The following is a 21,694-nucleotide window of genomic DNA, read 5'->3' as shown; positions in this document are numbered from 1 at the left end:
CCGTCATATCCTTACATGGTCTCTCCTATCATTGCTATGTGGTTGACACTCAACTACTATTCTCCTTCCCCCCTTCTGACACCCCGGTGATGTCAAGCATCTCTGCATGCCTGGTAGACATCTCAGCTTGGATGTCGGCCCACCACCTCAAGCTTAACCTCGACAAGACGGAGCTGCTCTTCCTCCTGGGGAAGGCCTGCCCGCTCCAAGACCTCTCCATCACGGTTGACAACTCCACATTGTCCCCCTCCCAGAGGCCAAATAACTTTTGCGTGACCCTAGACAACACCCTGTCGTTGTCTGCAAACATCAAAGCAGTGGCTCACTCCTGCAGGTTCATGCTCTACAACATCCGTAGAGTAAGACCCTACACGCAGGTCCGAATCCAGGCTCGCTGTTGGTTGGGCTCCCCGCTTGTGCCATCAAACTCCTGCAATTTATCTAGAACGCTGCAGCCCGCCTGATTTTCAACCTTCCCAAGGTCTCCCATGTCATCCCACTCCTCCACACACTCCACTGGCTTCCAGTCAAAGCTCGCATCCACTACAAGACCATGGTAATTGCTTACGGAGCAGCAAGAGGAACTGCCCCTCCCTACCAGGCTCTGCTCACACCCTACACCCCAACCCGAGTACTCTGTTCTGCCACCTCTGGTCTATTGGCCCTCCCACCCCTACGGAAGGGCAGCTCCGGCTCAGCCCAGTCCAAGCTTTTCTCTGTCCTGGCATTTTCATGTGCATGTGAGGTGTAGTTTAATGTGTTTATTGTATTTTTATGTGTATTGTTGATCTATACAGAGCTCATCTGTAAAATAGACATTGGACTCAGCATTGACTCCCTTTCAAAATAAAGGTTAAATTAAAATCATAAAAAAATTCAGAAGCTCATCTTGAATTGAGATTCACAGTAATTGACTATTTGCTTTTATTTGTCATTGTATAGTAACAAACTTGTCTCACTAAATTATGAGTAGGGATACAATTCCAACCAATTTAGTTTTACTGAGTAGCCTAGCAAAACATATTGCAATTCTTTGGGACAGTAGTTCAGAAGACCTGTCAATGACTCCAGCACATTGTCAATAAAAATAGGATATTTTTATACTGCACTGACAAAAATACTCTGAAAGGTGGGGTAACAATACCACACTGTTTCTCTCATTGTTGTAGTTCTTTGCTGGCAGCCAGAGCTGATCCTAGAACAGTGACAAAGCGGTGTACGTCACTAAAGGAGTTGTAGAGCGGCACCGGAGCAATGCGCAGAACGTTGGGTTCCCTCATGTCACACTGAGATCGCATGGAGAGAATAGATTAAAAAACAGCAACAGTCAATTACAAAACATAGATTAAAATGTATGTATAATCATGTGTAAAACACATTTATACTGAACAAAAATATAAACGCAACATGCAACAATTTCAAAGATTTTACTGAGTTACAGTTCATAGAAGGAAATCAGTCAATTCAAATAAATTAAATTATACCTTAATCTATAGATTTCACATGAATGAGCAGGGGCGCACCCATGGGTGGGCCTGGGAGGGCATACGCCAGGACCAGCCAATCAGAATTAGATTTTCCCCACAAAAGGGCTTTATTACAGACAGAAATACTCCTCAGCACCCTCCCTCCCCCTCCTCTGATGATCCTGAAGGTGAAGAAGCTGGATGTGGAGGTCCTGGGCTGGGGTGGTTTACGTGGTCTGCGGTTGTGAAACTGGTTGGATGTACTGCCAAATTCTCTAAAACGACGTTGGAGGCGGCTTATGGTAGGGAAATGAACATTCAATTATCTGGCAACAGCTCTGTTGGACATTCCTACAGTCAGCATTCCAATTGCACGCTCCCTCAAAACTTGAGACATCTGTGGCATGGTGTTGTGTGACAAAACTGCACATTTTAGACTGGCCTTTTATTGTCCCCAGCACAAGGTGCACCTGTGTAATGATCATGCTGTTTAATCAGCTTCTTGATATGCCACACTTGTCAGGTGGATGGATTATCTTGGCAAAGGAGAAATGCTAACTAACAGGGATGTCAACAAATTTGTGCACAAAATTTGAGAGAAATAGCTGTGGTCCTCTGTAGCTCAACTGGTAGAGCACGGCGCTTGTAACGCCAAGGTAGTGGGTTCGATCCCCGGGACCACCCATACACAAAAATGTATGCACGCATGACTGTAAGTCTCTTTGGATAAAAGCGTCTGCTAAATGGCATATTATTATTATTAAATAAGCTTTTTGTACGTATGGAACATTTCTGGGATCTTTTATTACAGCTCATGAAACATGGGACCAACCCATTACATGTTGCATTTATATTTTTGTTCAGCATACATATTAAGGGCTTGTGTTCCATACCCAGATTACATGTAAACCCACATCTGGACTAAAAATCTCAGTCAAAGTAAAAAATAATAATACAAAAGACTATGCTTTTTAGTCCAGGACTAGGCTTAATATGGGTCTGGGAAACTCGCAGAAAACTGTACTACTATTGTATATATGAAGGCACTCACAGCGACACCCCTCTTCTCCAGCTCCTGGAACACGGCTGCGATGGGGACAGAGAAAGAGAGGGAGAGTTGGCAGCCTCGTTCCTCAGGGTGGGAGGGAGTGATGATATGGACGTAGGGCTTGTGAGGCTGGGCCTCGTCCTTGTTGTAGTAGTGCTGGATCAGACACTCCAGGTAACCCGTCAGAAGTCTGGACTTCTTCCTCAGAGCTGCCATACTCGTCATAGCAAAGACCTGGAAGTATTGATAAATATTGACAACTAATCAGTTATTGCCAGGGCTGGGGTCAATTCCATTTAAATTCCAGTCAATTCAGAAAGTAAAAAGTTGAAAAACATTGAAGAGAATTTGAATTTCAGTGTACTTCCTGGATTGACTGGAATTGAAAAGTAGTTGACCCCAACCCTGGTTATTACAACAGTTACAGGTCACTGTTAAACTCCATGACTAGAGAGATGAGGACATTTTAAATTACAGTATGAACATGTTCTAATATTTGCTGCATGAAATAGATATGAAAACCCCAAATTATTCCAGTCACCTCTAAACTAGCTTGCAGTGGACACACCAGCAGGATGGGTTGGTTTGATAGTCGATAGCCACTTATACCAGGTAGTAGATCCATGTCTATGGTAAGAAAAAATGTATGATGTTCGTGATTAATTCATTTGGGTTCTGGCTTGACTGAAAGGGTGAAATGAATACAGTATAACCTATTTTCTGTAATACCCTAATATGACCGCAAGATGTCAGTGTAAATCAAGCTTCATGGATTTCTCTGTTCAGAGACCCATTATGCTAACTTGAAGTAACATTCTGTAATGTGTCCCAGTACAGGGAATAAAATGAGAACATGAGCACAAATATGTTGATACCATTATCCATGCGGAATCTTGTTTTCAAGTTATGTCCCCACCATCCCATGAGCCTGAGAGAGAAAGTAACAAGTAGTTAATGATACAACATAGTCAACATGCAATAAGAACACAAATCTGAGATGTACTCCACTGTAATACTCACGCAGGTTTGACTGTATGTGCATTCTTCTCATGGATAAAAGCTCCAGCCAGTCCACCAGCCCCAGAATTCACATACTACACATGAATAACTCTGTCAACACATTGCATAGTTTGTCTGCCTTTTTTCTACAATATTCAATGATAATCGACAATACTTGAAATGGGCATCGATAACAACTGCAAGAAAATCTTTGTTGGCAATATTAAGCTAGAATAAGTCAATTTCTACCCCACATATTGTTGTCTTCCTGTGTCAGCAGGAGTTGGACAGGAAACTGAGAGTGAAGCCACCGCTAGCTGTTCATTTGCCCTTGATGTCTCCACATGAACCCCAATGCTGACCTTGTAGGAGCACCAGCAGGCAAAGTCCACTCCCCAGTCATGCAGCTTCAGCTCTGCATTGCCCACTGCGTGTGCACAGTCAAATCCAACGTAGCAGCCCTGTGGGAAGAATAAAAATGCACTGTCATGCCAGATGCTAAGGGCAGCAGGCCGGAGCTGTGCAGTCAGGACACAGAGGCAGTTCATCAGCATGTGTGTCTGTGTGTCTGTGTTTGTTTGCGTGGGTGGGTGTCTATTTAAGATCAGCTTAATAAATAATTAATGTGTCCTAGTGGGGGTATTATTCTGAGGATCATTAGGACTCTGATTAAGTCTGGTTGTTTTGATTTCCCTGCTAAATGTGACAGAGAGGGAAGGCTGCTCACTGTGTGTGTGTGTGTGTGTGTGTGTGTGTGTGTGCGTGCGTTTGGTTTGACATCTCCTGAGTGTCATCATTTATTTCCTTGTCGACACACTGCTGTTTATTTGACAAATGTCATTCTCAGCATGCAGTGAATTGGAATGGGCATCAAACACTTGCCATGAGGTGAATTCAGACAAATGCTGTGAACCATCCATGTCAAATTGTTACACATCCTTGACAACAGAGGGCAGGGCGCTGTTGGCGCACCTGTTGTGTCTTACAAAATGCTTTTTTTTGTTTTAAATAACATGCTTCATTAGCTCAAAAGCCAATTGTTAATGATAACATTATACAGTAGATTGAAGCATGATCCAATAAGTTGACTATACACAATGGTTACAATGGCCATTATCAATTATAAACAGGTGTTGAATTTGGAATTCAGAGGTGGAGGAGCCCTCTAACCCTAATCCTAGCTTCATGTTCACATCCTGGTTCAACTCTAACCCTCATCCACAATCCAAAGTCTAGCTTCATATCCACATCCCTGTTCAACCCTAACCATAGCCTTAACCACAACCCTCATCTTAACCCTAGATTCATGTCCACATACTAGTTCAACCCTAACCGTAGCCTCAACCATAACCCTAGCTTCATATCCACATCCCTGTTCAACCCTAACCCTAGCTTCATATCCACATCCCTGTTCAACCCTAACCCTAGCTTCATGTCCACATCCCAGGCTTGTAACACTAACACTAGGTTCATGTCCACATCACGGTTCAACCCTATCCCTAGCCTCAACCACAACCCTAACCCTAGCTTCATGTTCACATCCCGGTTCAGCCCTAACCCTAACCCTAGCTTCATGTCCACATCCCAGTTCAACCCTAGCCTCAACAACAACCCTAACCTCAACTCTAGCCATATGTTAATTCCTAACCCTAACCTTGGTTTATCCTATTTTGCTCTTCAAAACCTAAAAATTGCTGGAGCTCGGCTCAGTCGGTCTCTCTTTTTGACCCAAGGTGCAGGAGCCCGGTTCCGGGTAGCTCCAGCCCAATTTAACCACTGATAATAAACAATGACTCATCAATTTCACTTATTTGTCGCAATGTAGTGACAGTATCATAGTTCGGACACCAGAGGGCAGTGTTACTCTCTTGACCGTCTAAATTGAACCTTCATAAAACACCATCAAGATCATGTTGGAGTACCCTCTAAGGCGTGGGATCAATAACTACAAATAATTTGTAGACTACAAATTGATCGCAAAAAAGCCCAAATAGAGATCATATTTGACTAAAACATAATCATTTCAAACCTTGCATATATTGGTATACGAACACATACACTACATGACCAAAAGTATGTGGACACCTGCTCGTCGAACATCTCATTGGCGTTGGTCCCCCCTTTGCTGCTATAACAGCCTCCACTCTTCTAGGAAGGCTTTCCACTTGATCCCTCAAACTCAACTCTGGACCTCAAAGCCAGTTCCACTGCATTTTTCATAATTCCCTTCTAATCAGGGATTTAGACCTGGGACACCAGGTGTGTGCAATTCATTATCAGGTAGAACAGAAAACCAGCAGGCTCCGGACCTCGTAGGGTAAGAGTTGAGTACCCCTGCACTAGCGGTTGGAACAATGCTGCGGAGAATTGCTTCCATTTAGCCACAAGAGCATTAGTTTGGTCGGGCACTGTTGCCACAAAGTTGGAAGCACAGAATCGTCTAGAATATCATTGTATGCTGTAGCGTTAAGATTTCCATTACTGGAACTAAGGGGCCTAGCCCAAACCATGAAAAACAGCTCTAGCAGGGCTGAAATTTGACGAACTGACTTGTTGGAAAGGTGGCATCATGACGGTGCCACGATGAAAGTCATTGAGCTCTTCAGTAAGGCCATTTTACTGCCAATTTGTGTCTATGGAGATTGCATGGCTGTGTGCTCGATTTTATACACCTTTCAGCAACAGGTGTGGCTGAAATAGCAGAATCCACTAATTTGAAAGGGTGTCCACATACGTTTGTATATATAGTTTATATCTCTCTTATTATGCTTGGGAATACTTTGGAAATGATTTCCAAAATTAAAATCACTTGGAGCTGATTTGCTGGTGTTTTTTATGGTCTTAAGTCTTGTCCAACAATAATAATACATTTTTAAAAATGTACGTATTACATTTGTGGAACCCTGCTCCTAGGGGATTTGTAAAGGGTTTAGAAGTAGTTTATAGACAATTAAGAATTAATTCAAAAGTTGAAATAACATTTCCCAAAAAGACCCACCCCTTTAAAAAAACACTGAGGGGTGGTTACCTTCTTCTGCCCAGCTTTAGTGATGGTGGCCATATCAAAGAGCTGTCCGGTGTAGTACTGCACTCCACTGAACAAGACCACTGCAATGGAATCTCCCTCCTTTTCTATCGTGTCCAGAATGTCCTCTGTTCTCAGCACCTCCTCATCCTGACAGGTAGAAAACACGGCAGTTGATCAGGGTACATAAATGTCACTTTTAATAACTGTTAATAAACTATTTCTCAACACTCAACTTTACTCTTTATACTCAATTTTAAGACTCAATTTCACTCTGTAAGTGTCCTTGGGTACCTTGAAAGGTGCAAATAAAAGTTTGATTATTTAAGTCCTATTGCCCCAAAAGGGATTACTTTACCGGTCTGGGCTTCATGAGCAGCATGCTTTGCTTAGCGTCATATCCTCTCAACTGGATCTGAGATTCCACAGCATACTGAAGAAATCACGCATGATGAAAATGGTTAGAAAATTGGTCAATTTACCCACTCTCCTCCACCAACACAGAGACAACAGATCAACTGTAGTGGGAATAACAACAGTGGACTATTCTATTACAACAGGGTAAATTATGACGAGTAGGCTCTGCACACTTTCAAGTATTATACAACTTACAACGGTGTCTTTTTAGGGCAAAAACATGAATTATGGTTGAAATACAGTTGAAGAAGGCAAATTACATTCAACACAAAATGACCTTGTGATGGAACATTTTATGTTTGTACTTTTCTAATAACCAATTTCTTTGTTCATGCAAGTCACTGACTCAACGTGCCTGGGAGGAATCCTCACTATCAGTATCTGCAATTTGGCAGTACGCCCAGAACCTTGTTTTGAGAATGAAAGGGATATCTCAGTTTCAAGGTGTCAGCTTGGAGAGAGGAAGCCTTGTGAGGTATTGGTCGGTCACATGCATGAACCAAACGTTAATTATTAATTAATTATGAATAATAAATAAGCTAAATTATGCAAATATAACTTGTCTGTGTAAGCAGTATATAAGAGAACTAACGGGACTGCCCGGGTGGAGAAAATGTTTTATAATAAAACCAATAAAACTAAACATAAATATGTAGAAGGAGGGTACCACTAGTCTCAAGTAATGGTACGAGTTGCTATTCTATATGTATGGTGGCAAGACTATAGAGTCTATAGAGACTATAGAATTTATGACTACATAGACTACTGAGACTATAGACACAGAGTATAGATACGCAAGACTATAGATACTGTAGAAAGTATAGATACTGTAGAGACTATAGATACTGTAGAGACTATAGATACTGTAGATACTATAGATACTGTAGAGACTATAGATACTGTAGAGACTATAGATACTGTAGAGACTATATATACTGTAGAGACTATAGATACTGTAGAAAGTATAGATACTGTAGAGACTATAGATACTGTAGAGACTATAGATACTGTAGATACTATAGATACTGTAGAAAGTATAGATACTGTAGAGACTATAGATACTGTAGAGACTATAGATACTGTAGAAAGTATAGATACTGTAGAGACTATAGATACTGTAGAGACTATAGATACTGTAGATACTATGGCGACTGTAGAGACTATAGAGGACCCGTTAAAGATACATATGAGAGTTGTGAAGGCTAGAGCTAGTCTTAGAGAGTAAACTAGAGCGAGGGCAAGTAACAGTACCATGGAGAAGCCCCGCTGACAGCTGTCTTTAGGCATTTATGAGAAGTGTCTACATGGTCTGCAGAGAACCACTGGGAATAGCATAAGGTGCACTAGGTGCTATTTTATATGTATAGGAAGTAGCGGCAAGAGAACCATTGAAGATACATATGGTGCATAGGAAGTAACGACAAGATAATCGTTGAAGATGCACATGGAGTAATAAGTGAGATTACTGAGAGTGTTTTGGAATAGTACTAAGTGAATGTGGATGTGAGAGTTGTGTGAGTGTGGAAAGGATGTGTTAAGCTGATTTAAATGTGGATAATAAATGGTAAGCTGAGTTCAACAAAGGATTACAATTTGGGATAATAAGAGGATTGAAATTTGGATAACATTACTATTAAGTACTGAGTGAATGAGAGCTATCTGGGGACTAGCTCCGTGTCTGAATGAATACCCCAACCAGTTCTGTGTGAACTGAGTATGAATAGAACACTAGTGTAAAGGAGGAATTTGTGAAGAAGAGTATAATGGGTTACTAGAGATGTGATAAAGTAACAATAGAAAAAAATATATATATATACAGTGGGGAGAACAAGTATTTGATACACTGCCGATTTTGCAGGTTTCCCTACTTACAAAGCATGTAGAGGTCTGTAATTTTTATCATAGGTACACTTCAACTGTGAGAGACGGAATCTAAAACAAAAATCCAGAACATCACATTGTATGATTTTTAAGTAATTAATTTGCATTTTATTGCATGACATAAGTATTTGATCACCTACCAACCAGTAAGAATTCCAGCTCTCACAGACCTGTTAGTTTTTCTTTAAGAAGCCCTCCTGTTCTCCACTCATTACCTGTATTAACTGCACCTGTTTGAACTCATTACCTGTATAAAAGACACCTGTCCACACACTCAATCAAACAGACTCCAACCTCTCCACAATGGCCAAGACCAGATAGCTGTGTAAGGACATCAGGGATAAAATTGTAGACCTGCACAAGGCTGGGATGGGCTACAGGACAATAGGCAAGCAGCTTGGTGAGAAGGCAACAACTGTTGGCGCAATTATTAGAAAATGGAAGAAGTTCAAGATGACGGTCAATCACCCTCGGTCTGGGGCTCCATGCAAGATCTCACCTCGTGGGGCATCAATGATCATGAGGAAGGTGAGGGATCAGCCCAGAACTACACGGCAGGACCTGGGCAATGAACTGAAGAGAGCTGGGACCACAGTCTCAAAGAAAACCATTAGTAACACACTACGCCGTCATGGATTAAAATCCTGCAGCGCACGCAAGGTCCCCCTGCTCAAGCCAGCGCATGTCCAGGCCCGTCTGAAGTTTGCCAATGACCATCTGGATGATCCAGAGGAGGAATGGGAGAAGGTCATGTGGTCTGATGAGACAAAAATAGAGCTTTTTGGTCTAAACTCCACTCGCCGTTTTGGAGGAAGAAGAAGGATGAGTACAACCCCAAGAACACCATCCCAACAGTGAAGCATGGAGGTGGAAACATCATTCCTTGGGGATGCTTTTCTGCAAAGGGGACAGGACGACTGCACCGTATAGCGGGGAGGATGGATGGGGCCATGTATCGCGAGATCTTGGCCAACAACCTCCTTCCCTCAGTAAGAGCATTGAAGATGGGTCGTGGCTGGGTCTTCCAGCATGACAACGACCCGAAACACACAGCCAGGGCAACTAAGGAGTGGCTCCGTAAGAAGCATCTCAAGGTCCTGGAGTGGCCTAGCCAGTCTCCAGACCTGAACCCAATAGAAAATCTTTGGAGGGAGCTGAAAGTCCGTATTGCCCAGCGACAGCCCCGAAACCTGAAGGATCTGGAGAAGGTCTGTATGGAGGAGTAGGCCAAAATCCCTGCTGCAGTGTGTGCAAACCTGGTCAAGACCTACAGGAAACGTATGATCTCTGTAATTGCAAACAAAGGTTTCTGTACCAAATATTAAGTTCTGCTTTTCTGATGTATCAAATACTTATGTCATGCAATAAAATGCAAATGAATTACTTAAAAATCATACAATGTGATTTTCTGGATTTTTGTTTTAGATTCCGTCTCTCACAGTTGAAGTGTACCTATGATAAAAATTACAGACCTCTACATGCTTTGTAAGTAGGAAAACCTGCAAAATCGGCAGTGTATCAAATACTTGTTCTCCCCACTGTATATATATATACACACACACAACTTGCACACCCACATGTAGACATACATAAGTGGTGTAAAAAGTATTTTGAGAAGTTCAGGGTGCTCCCTTTATGGATCATTTGATAACGATAAGGTTAAAGCATTGTATAACTGTCTAAAGGGTTAGGGAAATAAAGTCTCAGACAAAGATTTGCGCATATCCACTTTTCGTAAAAGGTACGGGACTTGACCTAGCCCTAACCAATAAAACTATAAACGCTTATGGGATTTCCTCCACCCCGGTAATACATTTTGAAATAAAACCCATACCCTGTTCAATGCAACCAATGAATGTTGAACATGATTTTCTGTATTCACCTACTCAACCGTTTAACTTGCTAGGTAGAGACTTATTATGGACAGAGCACCCCATCTATAGGGGACTGATAGACAGTGCCAGCCCAGTTATAGTGAAAGTTGATCCCAGAAAGATATTCTAGTCTCGAGAGCTACCTTAAAAAAGGAAGCTCCCTCCAAAGTGTATCTCTTCCCTTCTGAATTGGCCAATGTATTTTATAATTTTGGCGCATTACATATGAACCTCAAAATAATAGAAATGTAATAAGTGTGAAGCATAAAGTGAATATCCAACAGAAATTGGTATTAAATATATAGAGTAACATTGTTAGGGTAGACTAAAATTAAAACAATGCCTTCCAGTATGGAGAAAGTTCTCATGTTTGTTTTGTTTGTTTTTAAACCTTACAATAGGGGTAAAAGCAGAACATTGTTTGAGAGTGATCTGTGCATATTAGCAGTAGTGATTGAGAAGGTCTTCCTATTGGGAAGAATAGTCCTAGTTGAGGGAAATGTATGGAGACTAATGAAAGTAACAAAGTGAACGGTAATATTAGTGGCTTTCAGATAGCACTCTAATAATGCAATATCATCAGGTAATGGCGCCGGAGGAGATGACTGCCATTTTACGGGCTCCTATCCAATTGTGCTATTGTGTGTGTTTTTTCACATTATTTTTAACTTATTTTGTACATAATGTTTCTGCCACCGTCTCTTATGACCGAAAGGAGCTTCAGGATATCAGGACAGCAATTACTCACCTCGTACTGGACGAAGATATTTTCTTTAACGAGTCGGACGCGAAGGATTTACTTCAGACACGCGACAAGGCCCAAATCCCCATCATTTGCATGAAGAAGAGACGGCGATAATCGGGGACGTAGGTCGGGGTGCCTTGTAAGGTTCCGATGGCGAGTGGGTAATCTGCCTCTACCATCAGTCCTATTAGCCAACGTACAATCATTGGATAATAAAACAGATGAGCTCCGATCAAGAATATCCTACCAACAGGATATAAAAAACTGTAATATCTTATGTTTCACCGAATCGTGGCTGAACGACGACATGGATAACATACAGCTGGCAGGGTTTTCGGTGCATCGGCAAGATAGAACAGCTGCCTCCGGTAAGACAAGGGGTGGCGGTCTGTGTATATTTGTAAATAACAGCTGGTGCACGAAATCTAATATTCAGGAAGTCTCGAGATTTTGCTCACCTGAGGTAGAGTATCTCATGATAAACTGTAGACCACACTATTTACCAAGACAGTTTTCATCTATATTTTTCGTAGCTGTCTATTTATCACCACAAACTGATGCTGGCACTAAGACCGCACTCAACTGTGTAAGGCCATAAGCAAACAAGAAAATGCTCATCCAGTGGCGGCGCTTTTAGTGGCCGGTGACTTTAATGCAGGGAAACATTAATCAGTTTTACCTAAGTTCTACCAGCATGTTAAATGTGCAACCAGAGGAAAAATAAACTCTAGACAACCTTTACTCCAGACACAGAGACGCATACAAAGCTCTCCCTCACACTCCATTTGGAAAATCTGACCAGGAAGCAAGAAGTACCAGTGACTCGCTCAATACAGAAGTGGTCAGATGATGCAGATGCTAAGCTACAGGACTGTTTTGCTAGCACAGACTGGAATATGTTCCGGGATTCTTCAGATGGCATTGAGGAGTACGCCACATCGGTCACTTGCTTCATCAAGAAGTGCATTGATGACATCCCCACAGTGACCGTACGTACATAACCCAACCAGAAGCCATGGATTACAGGCAACATCCACACTGAGCTAAAGGGTTGAGCTGCCACTTGCAAGGAGCGGGACACTAATCTGGACGCTTATAAGAAATCCTGCTATGCCCTCAGACGTACCATCAAACAGGCAAAGAGTCAATACTGGACTAAGATTGAATCCTACACCAGCTCTGATGCTCGTCGAATGTGGCAGGGCTTGCAAACTATTACGGATTACAAAGGGAAGCACAGCCGCGAGCTGCCCAGTGACGTGAACCTACCAGACGGGCTAAATGCCTTTTATGCTTGCTTTGAGGCAAGCAACACAGAAGCATGCATGAGAGCACCAGCTGTTCCGGACGACGGTGTGATCACGATCTCTGTAGCCGATGTGAGCAAGACCTTTAAACAGGTAACTTTCACAAGGCCGTGGGGCCAGACGGATTACCAGGACGTGTACTCAGAGCATGCAAGGACTAACTGGCAAGTGTCTTCACTGGCATTTTTAACCTCTCCCTGACTGAGTCTGTAATACCTACATGTTTCAAGCAGACCATCATAGTCCCTGTGCCCAAGAAAGCGATGGTAACCTGCCTAAATAACTACACCATAGTGCCCACAAAGCTCATCACTAAGCTAAGGACCCTGGGACTAAACGCCTCCCTCTGCAACTGGATCCTGGACTTCCTAATGGGCCGCCCCCAGGTGGTAAGGGTAGACAACAACTCATCTGCCACGCTGATCCTCAACACGGGGGCCCCTCAGGGGAGCGTGCTTAGTCCCCTCCTGTACTCCCTGTTCACCCACGATTGCGTTGCCAAGCACGACTCCAACACCATCATTAAGTTTGCTGACGACACAACGTGGGAGGCCTGATCACCGACAACGATGAGACTGCCTATAGGGAGGAGGTCAGAGACCTGGCTGTGTGGTGCCAAGATAACAACCTCTACCTCAACGTGAGCAAGACAAAGGAGGTGATCGTGGACTACAGGAAAAGGAGGGCCGAACACGCCCCCATTCACATCGACAGGGCTGTAGTGGAGCAGGTCGAGTTTCAAGTTCCTTCGTGTCCACATCACCAACAAACTATCATGGTCCAAACACACCAAGAAAGTAGTGAAGAGGGCACGACAATGCCTTTTCCCCCTCAGGAGACTGAAAAGATTTGGCATGGGTCCCCAGATCCTCAAAAAGTTATACAGCTGCACCATCGAGAGCATCCTGACCGGTTGCATCACCGCCTGGTATGGCAACTGCTCAGCATCCGACCGTAAGGCGCTACAGAGGGTAGTGTGTACAGCCCAGTACATCACTGGGGTCAAGCTTCCTGCCATCCAGGACTTATATACTAGGCGTGTCAGAGGAAGGCCCAAGAAATTGTCACAGACTCCAGTCACCCAAGTCATAGACTGTTCTAATAAGCTAAATCATGCAAATATAACTTGTCTGTGTAAGAAGTATATAAAGAGAACTAACCGGACTGCCACGGTGGAGCTCATTTCAGACCGATACTTTATGCATCTAAGTTTGACTGTGAGCTCTCCAGCTTACTGTTAATAAACAATGATTCATTTAAAATTGACTTCAGGTGGGTCTAGTGGTAATTTCCACAACAACCTGCAGTCATTACACCAACACCCTGTAGGTTTAAAACAAGCTCTGTGTCATTGGAATAACTCACATGGTCTGAGGGGAAAGCCTTGTCCTCAAGAAGGATTTTGTGACGTTTTGCTGTAGGTTTGTAAAAAGACAGCTGTAAATCAAATATATTACATGTTGTTAAAGTAAAGTCTTGGTATATAACGTATAGTGTATGTTTACGTTGGATATTTATATAAAAGTTATACGTTATCTTACCAGCAGAAGATGCAGATTCACTGTTAACCCATTCATCAAGGCAACCTCCTCAGCTTTAGCCCCTGTTCGCAAACACGCAAACACACACAGGTGATTTAATTCCCATTGCTCGGATATACAGTGCATTCGTTACGTTACAGCCTTATTGTATAATGGATTAAATATTTTTTACTTTTTTTCTCATCAATCTACATACAATACCCCATAATGACAACGCAAAAACAGGTTTTTAGAAATGTTTGCTAATGTATTAAAATAAAAAACTGAAATATATAAGTATTCAGACCCTTTACTCAGTGTTGAAGCACCTTTGGCAGCGATTACAGCCTCGAGACTTCTTGGGTATGACGCTACAATCTTGGCACACCTGTATTTGGGGAGTTTCTCCCATTCTTCTCTGCAGATCCTCTCAAGCTCAGGTTGGATGGGGAGTGTTGCTGCATAGCTATGTTCAGGTCTCTCCAGAGATGTTCGATCGGGTTCAAGTCCGGGCTCTGGCTGGGGCACTCAAGGACATTCAGAGACTTGTCCAGAAGCCACAACTGCGTTGTCTTGGCTATGTGCTTAGGGTCATTGTCCTGTTGGAAGGTGAACTTTTGCCCCAGTCTGAGTTCCTGAGCACTCTGGAGCAGGTTTTCATCATGGATCTCTCTGTACTTTGCTCCAATCATCTTTCCCTCGATCCTGACTAGTCTCCCAGTCCCTGCCGCTGAAAAACATCCCCACAGCATGATGCTGCCACCACCATGCTTCACCGTAGGGATGGTGCCAGGCTTCCTCCAGACGTGACGCTTGGCATTCAGGCCAAAGAGTTCAATATTGGTTTCATCAGACCAGAGAATCTTGGTCTGAGTCCTTTAGGTGCAAACTCCAAGTGGGCTGTCGTGCCTTTTATTGAGGAGTGGCTTCCGTCTGGCCACTCTACCATAACGGCCTGATTGGTGGAGTGCTGCAGAGATGGTTGTCCTTCTGGAAGATTCTCCCATCTCCACAGAGTAACTCTGGAGCTCTGTCAGAGTGTCCATCGGGTTCTTGGTAACCTCTTGGTAACCTCCCTGACCAAGGCCCTTCTCCCCCGATTGCTCAGTTTGGCCGGGCGGCCAGCTCTAGGAAGAGTCTTGATGGTTCCAAACTTCTTCCATTTAAGAATGATGGAGGCCACTGTGTTCTTGGGGACCTTCAATGCTGCAGAAATGTTTTGCTACCCTTCCCCAGATCTGTGCCTTGACACAATCCTGTCTCGGAGCTCTACGGACAATTCCTTCAACCTCATGGCTTGGTTTTTGCTCTGACATGCACTGTCAACTGTGGGACCTTATATAGACAGGTGTGTACCTTTCCAAATCATGTCCAATCAATTGAATTTACCACCGGTGGACTCCAAGTTGTAGAAACATCTCAAGGTTGATCAATGGAAACAGGATGCACCGGAACTCAATTTTGAGTCTCATAGCAAAAGGTCTGAATACTTATGTAAATAAGGTATCTGTTTTATTTTTTATAAATGTGCAAACATTTCTAAAAACCTGTTTTGATGATGAAAAAAAAAATGTAATCAATTTTAGAATAAGGCTGTAATGTAACAAAATGTGGAAAAAGTAAAGGGGTCAGAATACTTTTCGAATGCACTGTAACTTTAGAACACATTTTTAACTAATAGCATTTAAGCTATCATAACCTACATTTTCCACACTACATTTCCACACTACATTTTCCACACTACATTTTCCACACTACATTTTCCACACAAAAATACGTCTGAGAAGCATAATGGCCTTCAGTTGTTTGGTTTGGTTGTACTTTGCTCTCTGAAAAAGATGGCACAATGCCAGGGTGCAATTACCTTTTAAAACCAGTCACAGATAGGAGGTCTCTCTGTCATAAATTATCAACAGCCGGACAGAACGATAATAAGCTATCAGAATTACCTGACAATTGAATCATGGATGTTATGAAAGCTGAAAATTACAGGCTTTTAACTGTGTTGTGTGATATAGGGAACCATGATGACCGTGCATTGGATCCCTTTGTTTGCATATCAGTGCAAAAAGCCTGTAAAGGTGCCAACATGCATCGTTAAATAGCCCCATCTCAGCCCTAGCTCATGTTAACTGTTATGTTCATACAACTTAACATAGAATGTCCAATGGTAACGCATTGTATATGATAATACATTGAACATGTGTTATTGTATGAACTTACCAACCACATTAGCCATGAGTTCCTCTATATTGTTTTCTGCCCAGGCCCAAGGTCGAGAGCCTTGTACATGGCCATGAACCCCCCTGTAAATCAGAACACAGAGAAACATTAACAATGCTCACAGCTACATGGATAGGATACAAATTCCACAGATAAAAGTTAGGACAATTATTTTCAAAGAGAAAGGTTCATGGGGGACATTTCATCCACACCATTACTGTACTTTAAATAGTTCACTAAAACATTAGCTGAGCTGATTCAGTGTCATAAAGCGGACATTGAGGGAAACGTTGGGGGAACAACTTACGTTTTAGCCCATTTATCCAACTCCTCGTCGATGTACTTCTTGGCCATTTTGGGCTGGAGGCCAAGTGAGTTCCCCACAAAGTAAATGCATTGCTTGGTGCCATCCACAAGCGTAAGGTCAGCTAGGGTAACATTAACAGAGCATTAGCATAATCAATCCACACGTTTTTACTAAGAAGCTTCCCTGCATTGTTCAAATCATGGCATACTTCTTGGCCCCAGAAAGATGCTTTGTTTTACAGTTGAAGAATATGTCATTAAAATGATTCAACTTTCAAACACTTAGCTAAATGAAAGTGCTTAGTCACATTATTCTAACATTTCCTTTTTTCAGCTCAACCTATATGTTGTGAGAATCACTCTCTTCCAGCTATAATACATATCCCAGCTGCAATATTTTCCGACCACATTATATCTGACCAAGCAGGTAATTTCCTCACTATATGTAGGATCTTGTAGACCTATAGGCAGGGCAAAACCATTTTGGTGATTTCTGGTACACAGTCTCATCAAAATAAATCAAATCACAGCACGTTTATGGACTCATTCACCTGATTAAGTACAATACCATTGGAAATTAATGTTGAAAGTTCCATTTATATTCCTAAAACTTAAGTTGAAAATGATGCTGTCGCTGCTTCTTGTTGACAAGACATTGATAAATAGCCCAATGTCAAAAGTGTCCAAATCAATAACCAATATGCAGAAACAGTTTGTGATATATTGAAAACCTAAGCATATAATGTACTATCTATCTACACATACAGTGCTGTGAAAAAGTATTTGCCCCCTTTTTGATTGTCTCTATTTTTGCATATTTTTGATACTGAATGTTATCAGATCTTCCACCAAAATCTAATATAAAGATAAAGGGAACCTGAGTTTACAAATAACAAAAAATATATACTTATTTTATTTATTTAATTAACAAAGTTATGCAACACCCAATTCCCCTGTGTGAAAAAGTAATTGGCCCCTTACACTCAATAACTCCTTGGCCTGACAGGTTGAAAACATGGCAGTTGATCAGGGTACATAAATGTCACTTTTAATAACTTAATAAAATATTTCTCAACACTCAATTGTACTCTTTATACTACATTTTAAGACTCAATTTCACTCTGTAAGTGTCCATGAGTACCATCTTGTCCAAAAAGTTGACTCAAGTTTGCCAAAAAGCACCTGGAAGCACCTCGATGATCATCAAGACTCTTGGAAGAATGTTCTATGGACAGATGAGTCAAAAGTATAACTTTTTGGACGACATGGGTCCCATTATGCCTGGCGAAAACCGAACACTGCATTCCACAGTGCTGGGTCATGCAGCAAGACAATGAACCAAAACACACAATCAAGTCTGCATGAAAATGGCTAAAAAGCAACACATTTGAAGTTTTGGAATGACCTAGTCAAAGTCCAGACCTAATCCCAATTGAGATGTTGTGGTAGGACTTGAAACGAGCAGATCATGCTTGAAAACCCACAAATGTTGCTGAGTCAAAGCAAATCGGTATGGAAGAGTGGGCCAGTGTTGAAACTAACACAACTAAAAAACCCATGGAAACTATAAATATTTTTACATCACTGCTTAGAGGACAACCTGCAGTACAGTCAGCTACATTTTGGAATGTTGAATTTTGATACAGGGGTCACCAAAACAGAAAGAGAAACCGCAACACTGTTTTGTCAATCACTCCTATCGATTATCACGTTTAAATTATTTGCGCGAGAGGGGGTAGATGAGCTTGCATGTCCTGTTAAAACTAACACAGCTAAAAAACCACACGGAATATGGGAATAATGTGTACATCACTGGTTAGAGGACAATTTGTAGAAAACAGCTAGCTACATTTTGAAGTGTTGCATTTTGTTTCAAGTGGGTTGCCAACGTGGTAAGTGTAATGCAACACTGAAATCAATAGAACAGCTGGCAAACATTTGGGGTGTAGCACTGTTTAAACTAACACGACTCAAAGGCCACACGGAAACTTTAATAACCTATACATAGTTGGTTAGATAACTTGTAGAAGGCTTATGTCTATGTTTTGGAATGGCGGATGTTGATTTCGGGAGGCTGCCATCACGGAAAAGGAAACAAATCATGACCCGCCATAGGATATCAACAGTGACAACGGTTTGCTGTTATTTACGTGATAGTTTGACTGTCAAATCAGTGTATAGGTGTGTGGCCAGCGATTTATACTGAGACCGCACCATATTGAGACCTCCCCGAATTATCCGTGCAATTTGAGAAAAAGAAATGATAGCTGCGTCCTTAGTCCGGCGACCCCCAGTGCCTAAGACAAAATCAACAGTACAAAACTAAAGATATTGATATGTTTTAAGCAATTGATTTTGTGTCATCATGTTGACTATAAACTGTTATACTAACATCACCTATCTGAGGTAAAAAGCATGTGGAATTCCCTCCAATTCGATGTGGTCAAAACGTCAGCTTGTGTAATGTAGCTTTCCACATCATGGAAAGTAGCGTACTATACATTAATTAGATATGGCAAAATAATTTAACATCTTAATTTAGGATGATAGTAAATTAAGCAAACACACAGATGCTTTCAATAATCACATACAGCATATTTCTCACTAGTTTAAACATTTAAAGATTAAAAAAATGCTCTTATGCACAATTTAACTGGGTGCTCTAGAAAGAGCTCCCCATAGTGACTATACAGCAGCCCATTCTTTCAACTAACGTGGGACAAGCAAGGCTCATTGTACCCAGAAAAACTCTGACCACAAGTTAGTAAGTGCCAGAGGTTTTCCGGCACATTAGATAAACCGAACACTGCATTCCACAGTGCTGGGTCATGCAGCAAGACAATGAACCAAAACACACAATCAAGTCTGCATGAAAATGGCTAAAAAGCAACACATTTGAAGTTTTGGAATGACCTAGTCAAAGTCCAGACCTAATCCCAATTGAGATGTTGTGGTAGGACTTGAAACGAGCAGATCATGCTTGAAAACCCACAAATGTTGCTGAGTCAAAGCAAATCGGTATGGAAGAGTGGGCCAGTGTTGAAACTAACACAACTAAAAAACCCATGGAAACTATAAATATTTTTACATCACTGCTTAGAGGACAACCTGCAGTACAGTCAGCTACATTTTGGAATGTTGAATTTTGATACAGGGGTCACCAAAACAGAAAGAGAAACCGCAACACAATTTAACTGGGTGCTCTAGAAAGAGCTCCCCATAGTGACTATACAGCAGCCCATTCTTTCAACTAACGTGGGACAAGCAAGGCTCATTGTACCCAGAAAAACTCTGACCACAAGTTAGTAAGTGCCAGAGGTTTTCCGGCACATTAGATAATAACATGATGACACTCCACAGACTGCTATGGGGAGATGGAGAAGCAACTAGCCAGTGCATAAAAAGCCTGCATAACATTAAAAAGCATAAAAAGCCTGCTTGCCATTTCACTTACAAGGAGGGAGTTCTGCAACTTTGGGTAATAGAAACTGTTCACGTAGGTGCTTTAGTTCGTCGTGATTGTCTAGATATGTGGCTACTTCATTCGATGTCGGGCTGCATCCCAGCAGAGTAGAGACTCGCTCCAGAACCTTGCGCGGAGAGGTGGCGTCAAATGGGTCCATTACTGAAGTTGAAAAAGTAAAATGATTTAGAGTAATATGCTATTTACAAATAGTTATCAAACAACGCTAGGCCTACAGTATGTATACTATCTACACAGTCTATATACCCACCTCAAATGTTTTGACAGGTTGGCTAAATTACATTTACGCACGAAACCACTGCCAACATTCCAAAGTTCAATATATTCAATTATGACAATTCAAAGTGGAGAAAAAATTCAGTAATTAGGTAATTACCAGATAATGCAAGTATTTCCAATTTCAGTTGAATATACCCAGTCTCTTTCACCAGTTTGAGAGTTCATCGGACAAATTTACAAGTGCTCTTTCACCCCTCTGTAAACATCCGAAGTTAGCTAATCATTGTATGAGTGCTGACCTCGAAGATAAGCTCACTGGCGAGGTTGACTTAATTAATTCCAGCCTAGGCTACTACATGTCATTTTCTAGCTTTATTATTGATACTGTAAACAACACCTGTATCCAATATGGGCGAAGAAGAGGCACTATGTAGACCTACTTCCTTTATAGACCTACTTCCTTTATAGACTGTCATGTGTTATTTTTCACTAGAGCCTAAAATTTCAGTTCATACTTTCGATTGGGCAGATGTACGTGTTGAGCGGGAGGACATTGAGGCAGGAAGAACACCGTTGCTTGTATCTAATTGGTTGACAGACCTCTAGTCAGCATGTCGCAAAAAGTTCTCCAACTTTTCTCTTGGACAGGGCAAAACATAACTCGCACTAGAGGACACAGGGGCAGACTGCCCATCTGGCATTTCTGGCAAATGCCAGAAGGAAGGTCCATTTTTAGCCTAGTGGGCCTGTCTAACTTTTGTGTTTTATTTTTGCAAAATGATCATTATCTGGCTAATAATGGGGGCCTCAAGGAATAAAATGGGCTGGTGTGGGGGCCTCGAGAAAAAAAAAATAGGCCGTTGTGGGGGTCTCAAGGGGGGGGGGGGGGGGGGATGGGCCAGTGTGTTAGAAATTTAATAGAAAATATACAGGAGCTCTTTGCCTAGGCGACCTCACAGCGCCATGGCAAAATGTGTAGAACAGCATGAGATTAGCTATAAAACTGCAAAGGTTTCTCTCTGCCCCATGGCCTTGAGTTACGCCACTTGATGCATCCCAATAGTAGACTGCCTTGAACAAATCATCCCCTTCAATGCTGCAGAGAGCAGGAGTTGATCCTTGGCTTAACAGTGTCATAGCAAATAACCAGTCTTCCATTAAGCCACCAGTCATAAAGGGT

General features: G+C 42.0%; 1 protein-coding gene across 2 annotated transcripts; it reads right to left on the bottom strand.

Annotated features, from left to right (window-relative positions):
• Nucleotides 1-889: 889 nt before the first annotated feature.
• Nucleotides 890-20,934, bottom strand: kynu (kynureninase). 2 transcript variants are annotated; one of them, XM_084154997.1, is made up of 14 exons: nucleotides 20,672-20,934; nucleotides 20,266-20,436; nucleotides 16,813-16,933; nucleotides 16,506-16,588; nucleotides 14,304-14,365; nucleotides 14,128-14,199; nucleotides 6,897-6,971; nucleotides 6,542-6,688; nucleotides 3,876-3,974; nucleotides 3,535-3,608; nucleotides 3,390-3,442; nucleotides 3,056-3,141; nucleotides 2,518-2,748; nucleotides 890-1,286 (listed from the first exon to the last, which is right to left on the bottom strand). In XM_084154997.1, the coding sequence occupies exons 2-14, from the start codon at nucleotides 20,432-20,434 to the stop codon at nucleotides 1,158-1,160; spliced, it is 1,401 nt and encodes a 466-aa protein (XP_084011123.1). In that variant the 5' UTR covers nucleotides 20,435-20,436; nucleotides 20,672-20,934; the 3' UTR covers nucleotides 890-1,157. The 2 variants fall into 2 exon arrangements, with proteins under 2 accessions (XP_084011123.1, XP_084011124.1); XM_084154998.1 differs by lacking the exon at nucleotides 20,672-20,934 and adding an exon at nucleotides 20,546-20,648.
• Between the last annotated feature and the right edge of the window lie 760 nt (nucleotides 20,935-21,694).

Source organism: Coregonus lavaretus, assembly GCF_964263955.1.
Source record: "Coregonus lavaretus genome assembly, chromosome: 38".
Taxonomy (NCBI): Eukaryota; Metazoa; Chordata; class Actinopteri; order Salmoniformes; family Salmonidae; genus Coregonus; species Coregonus lavaretus.
Note: the sequence above shows the minus strand (reverse complement) of the source record. Positions and strands in the feature narration are given on the sequence as shown.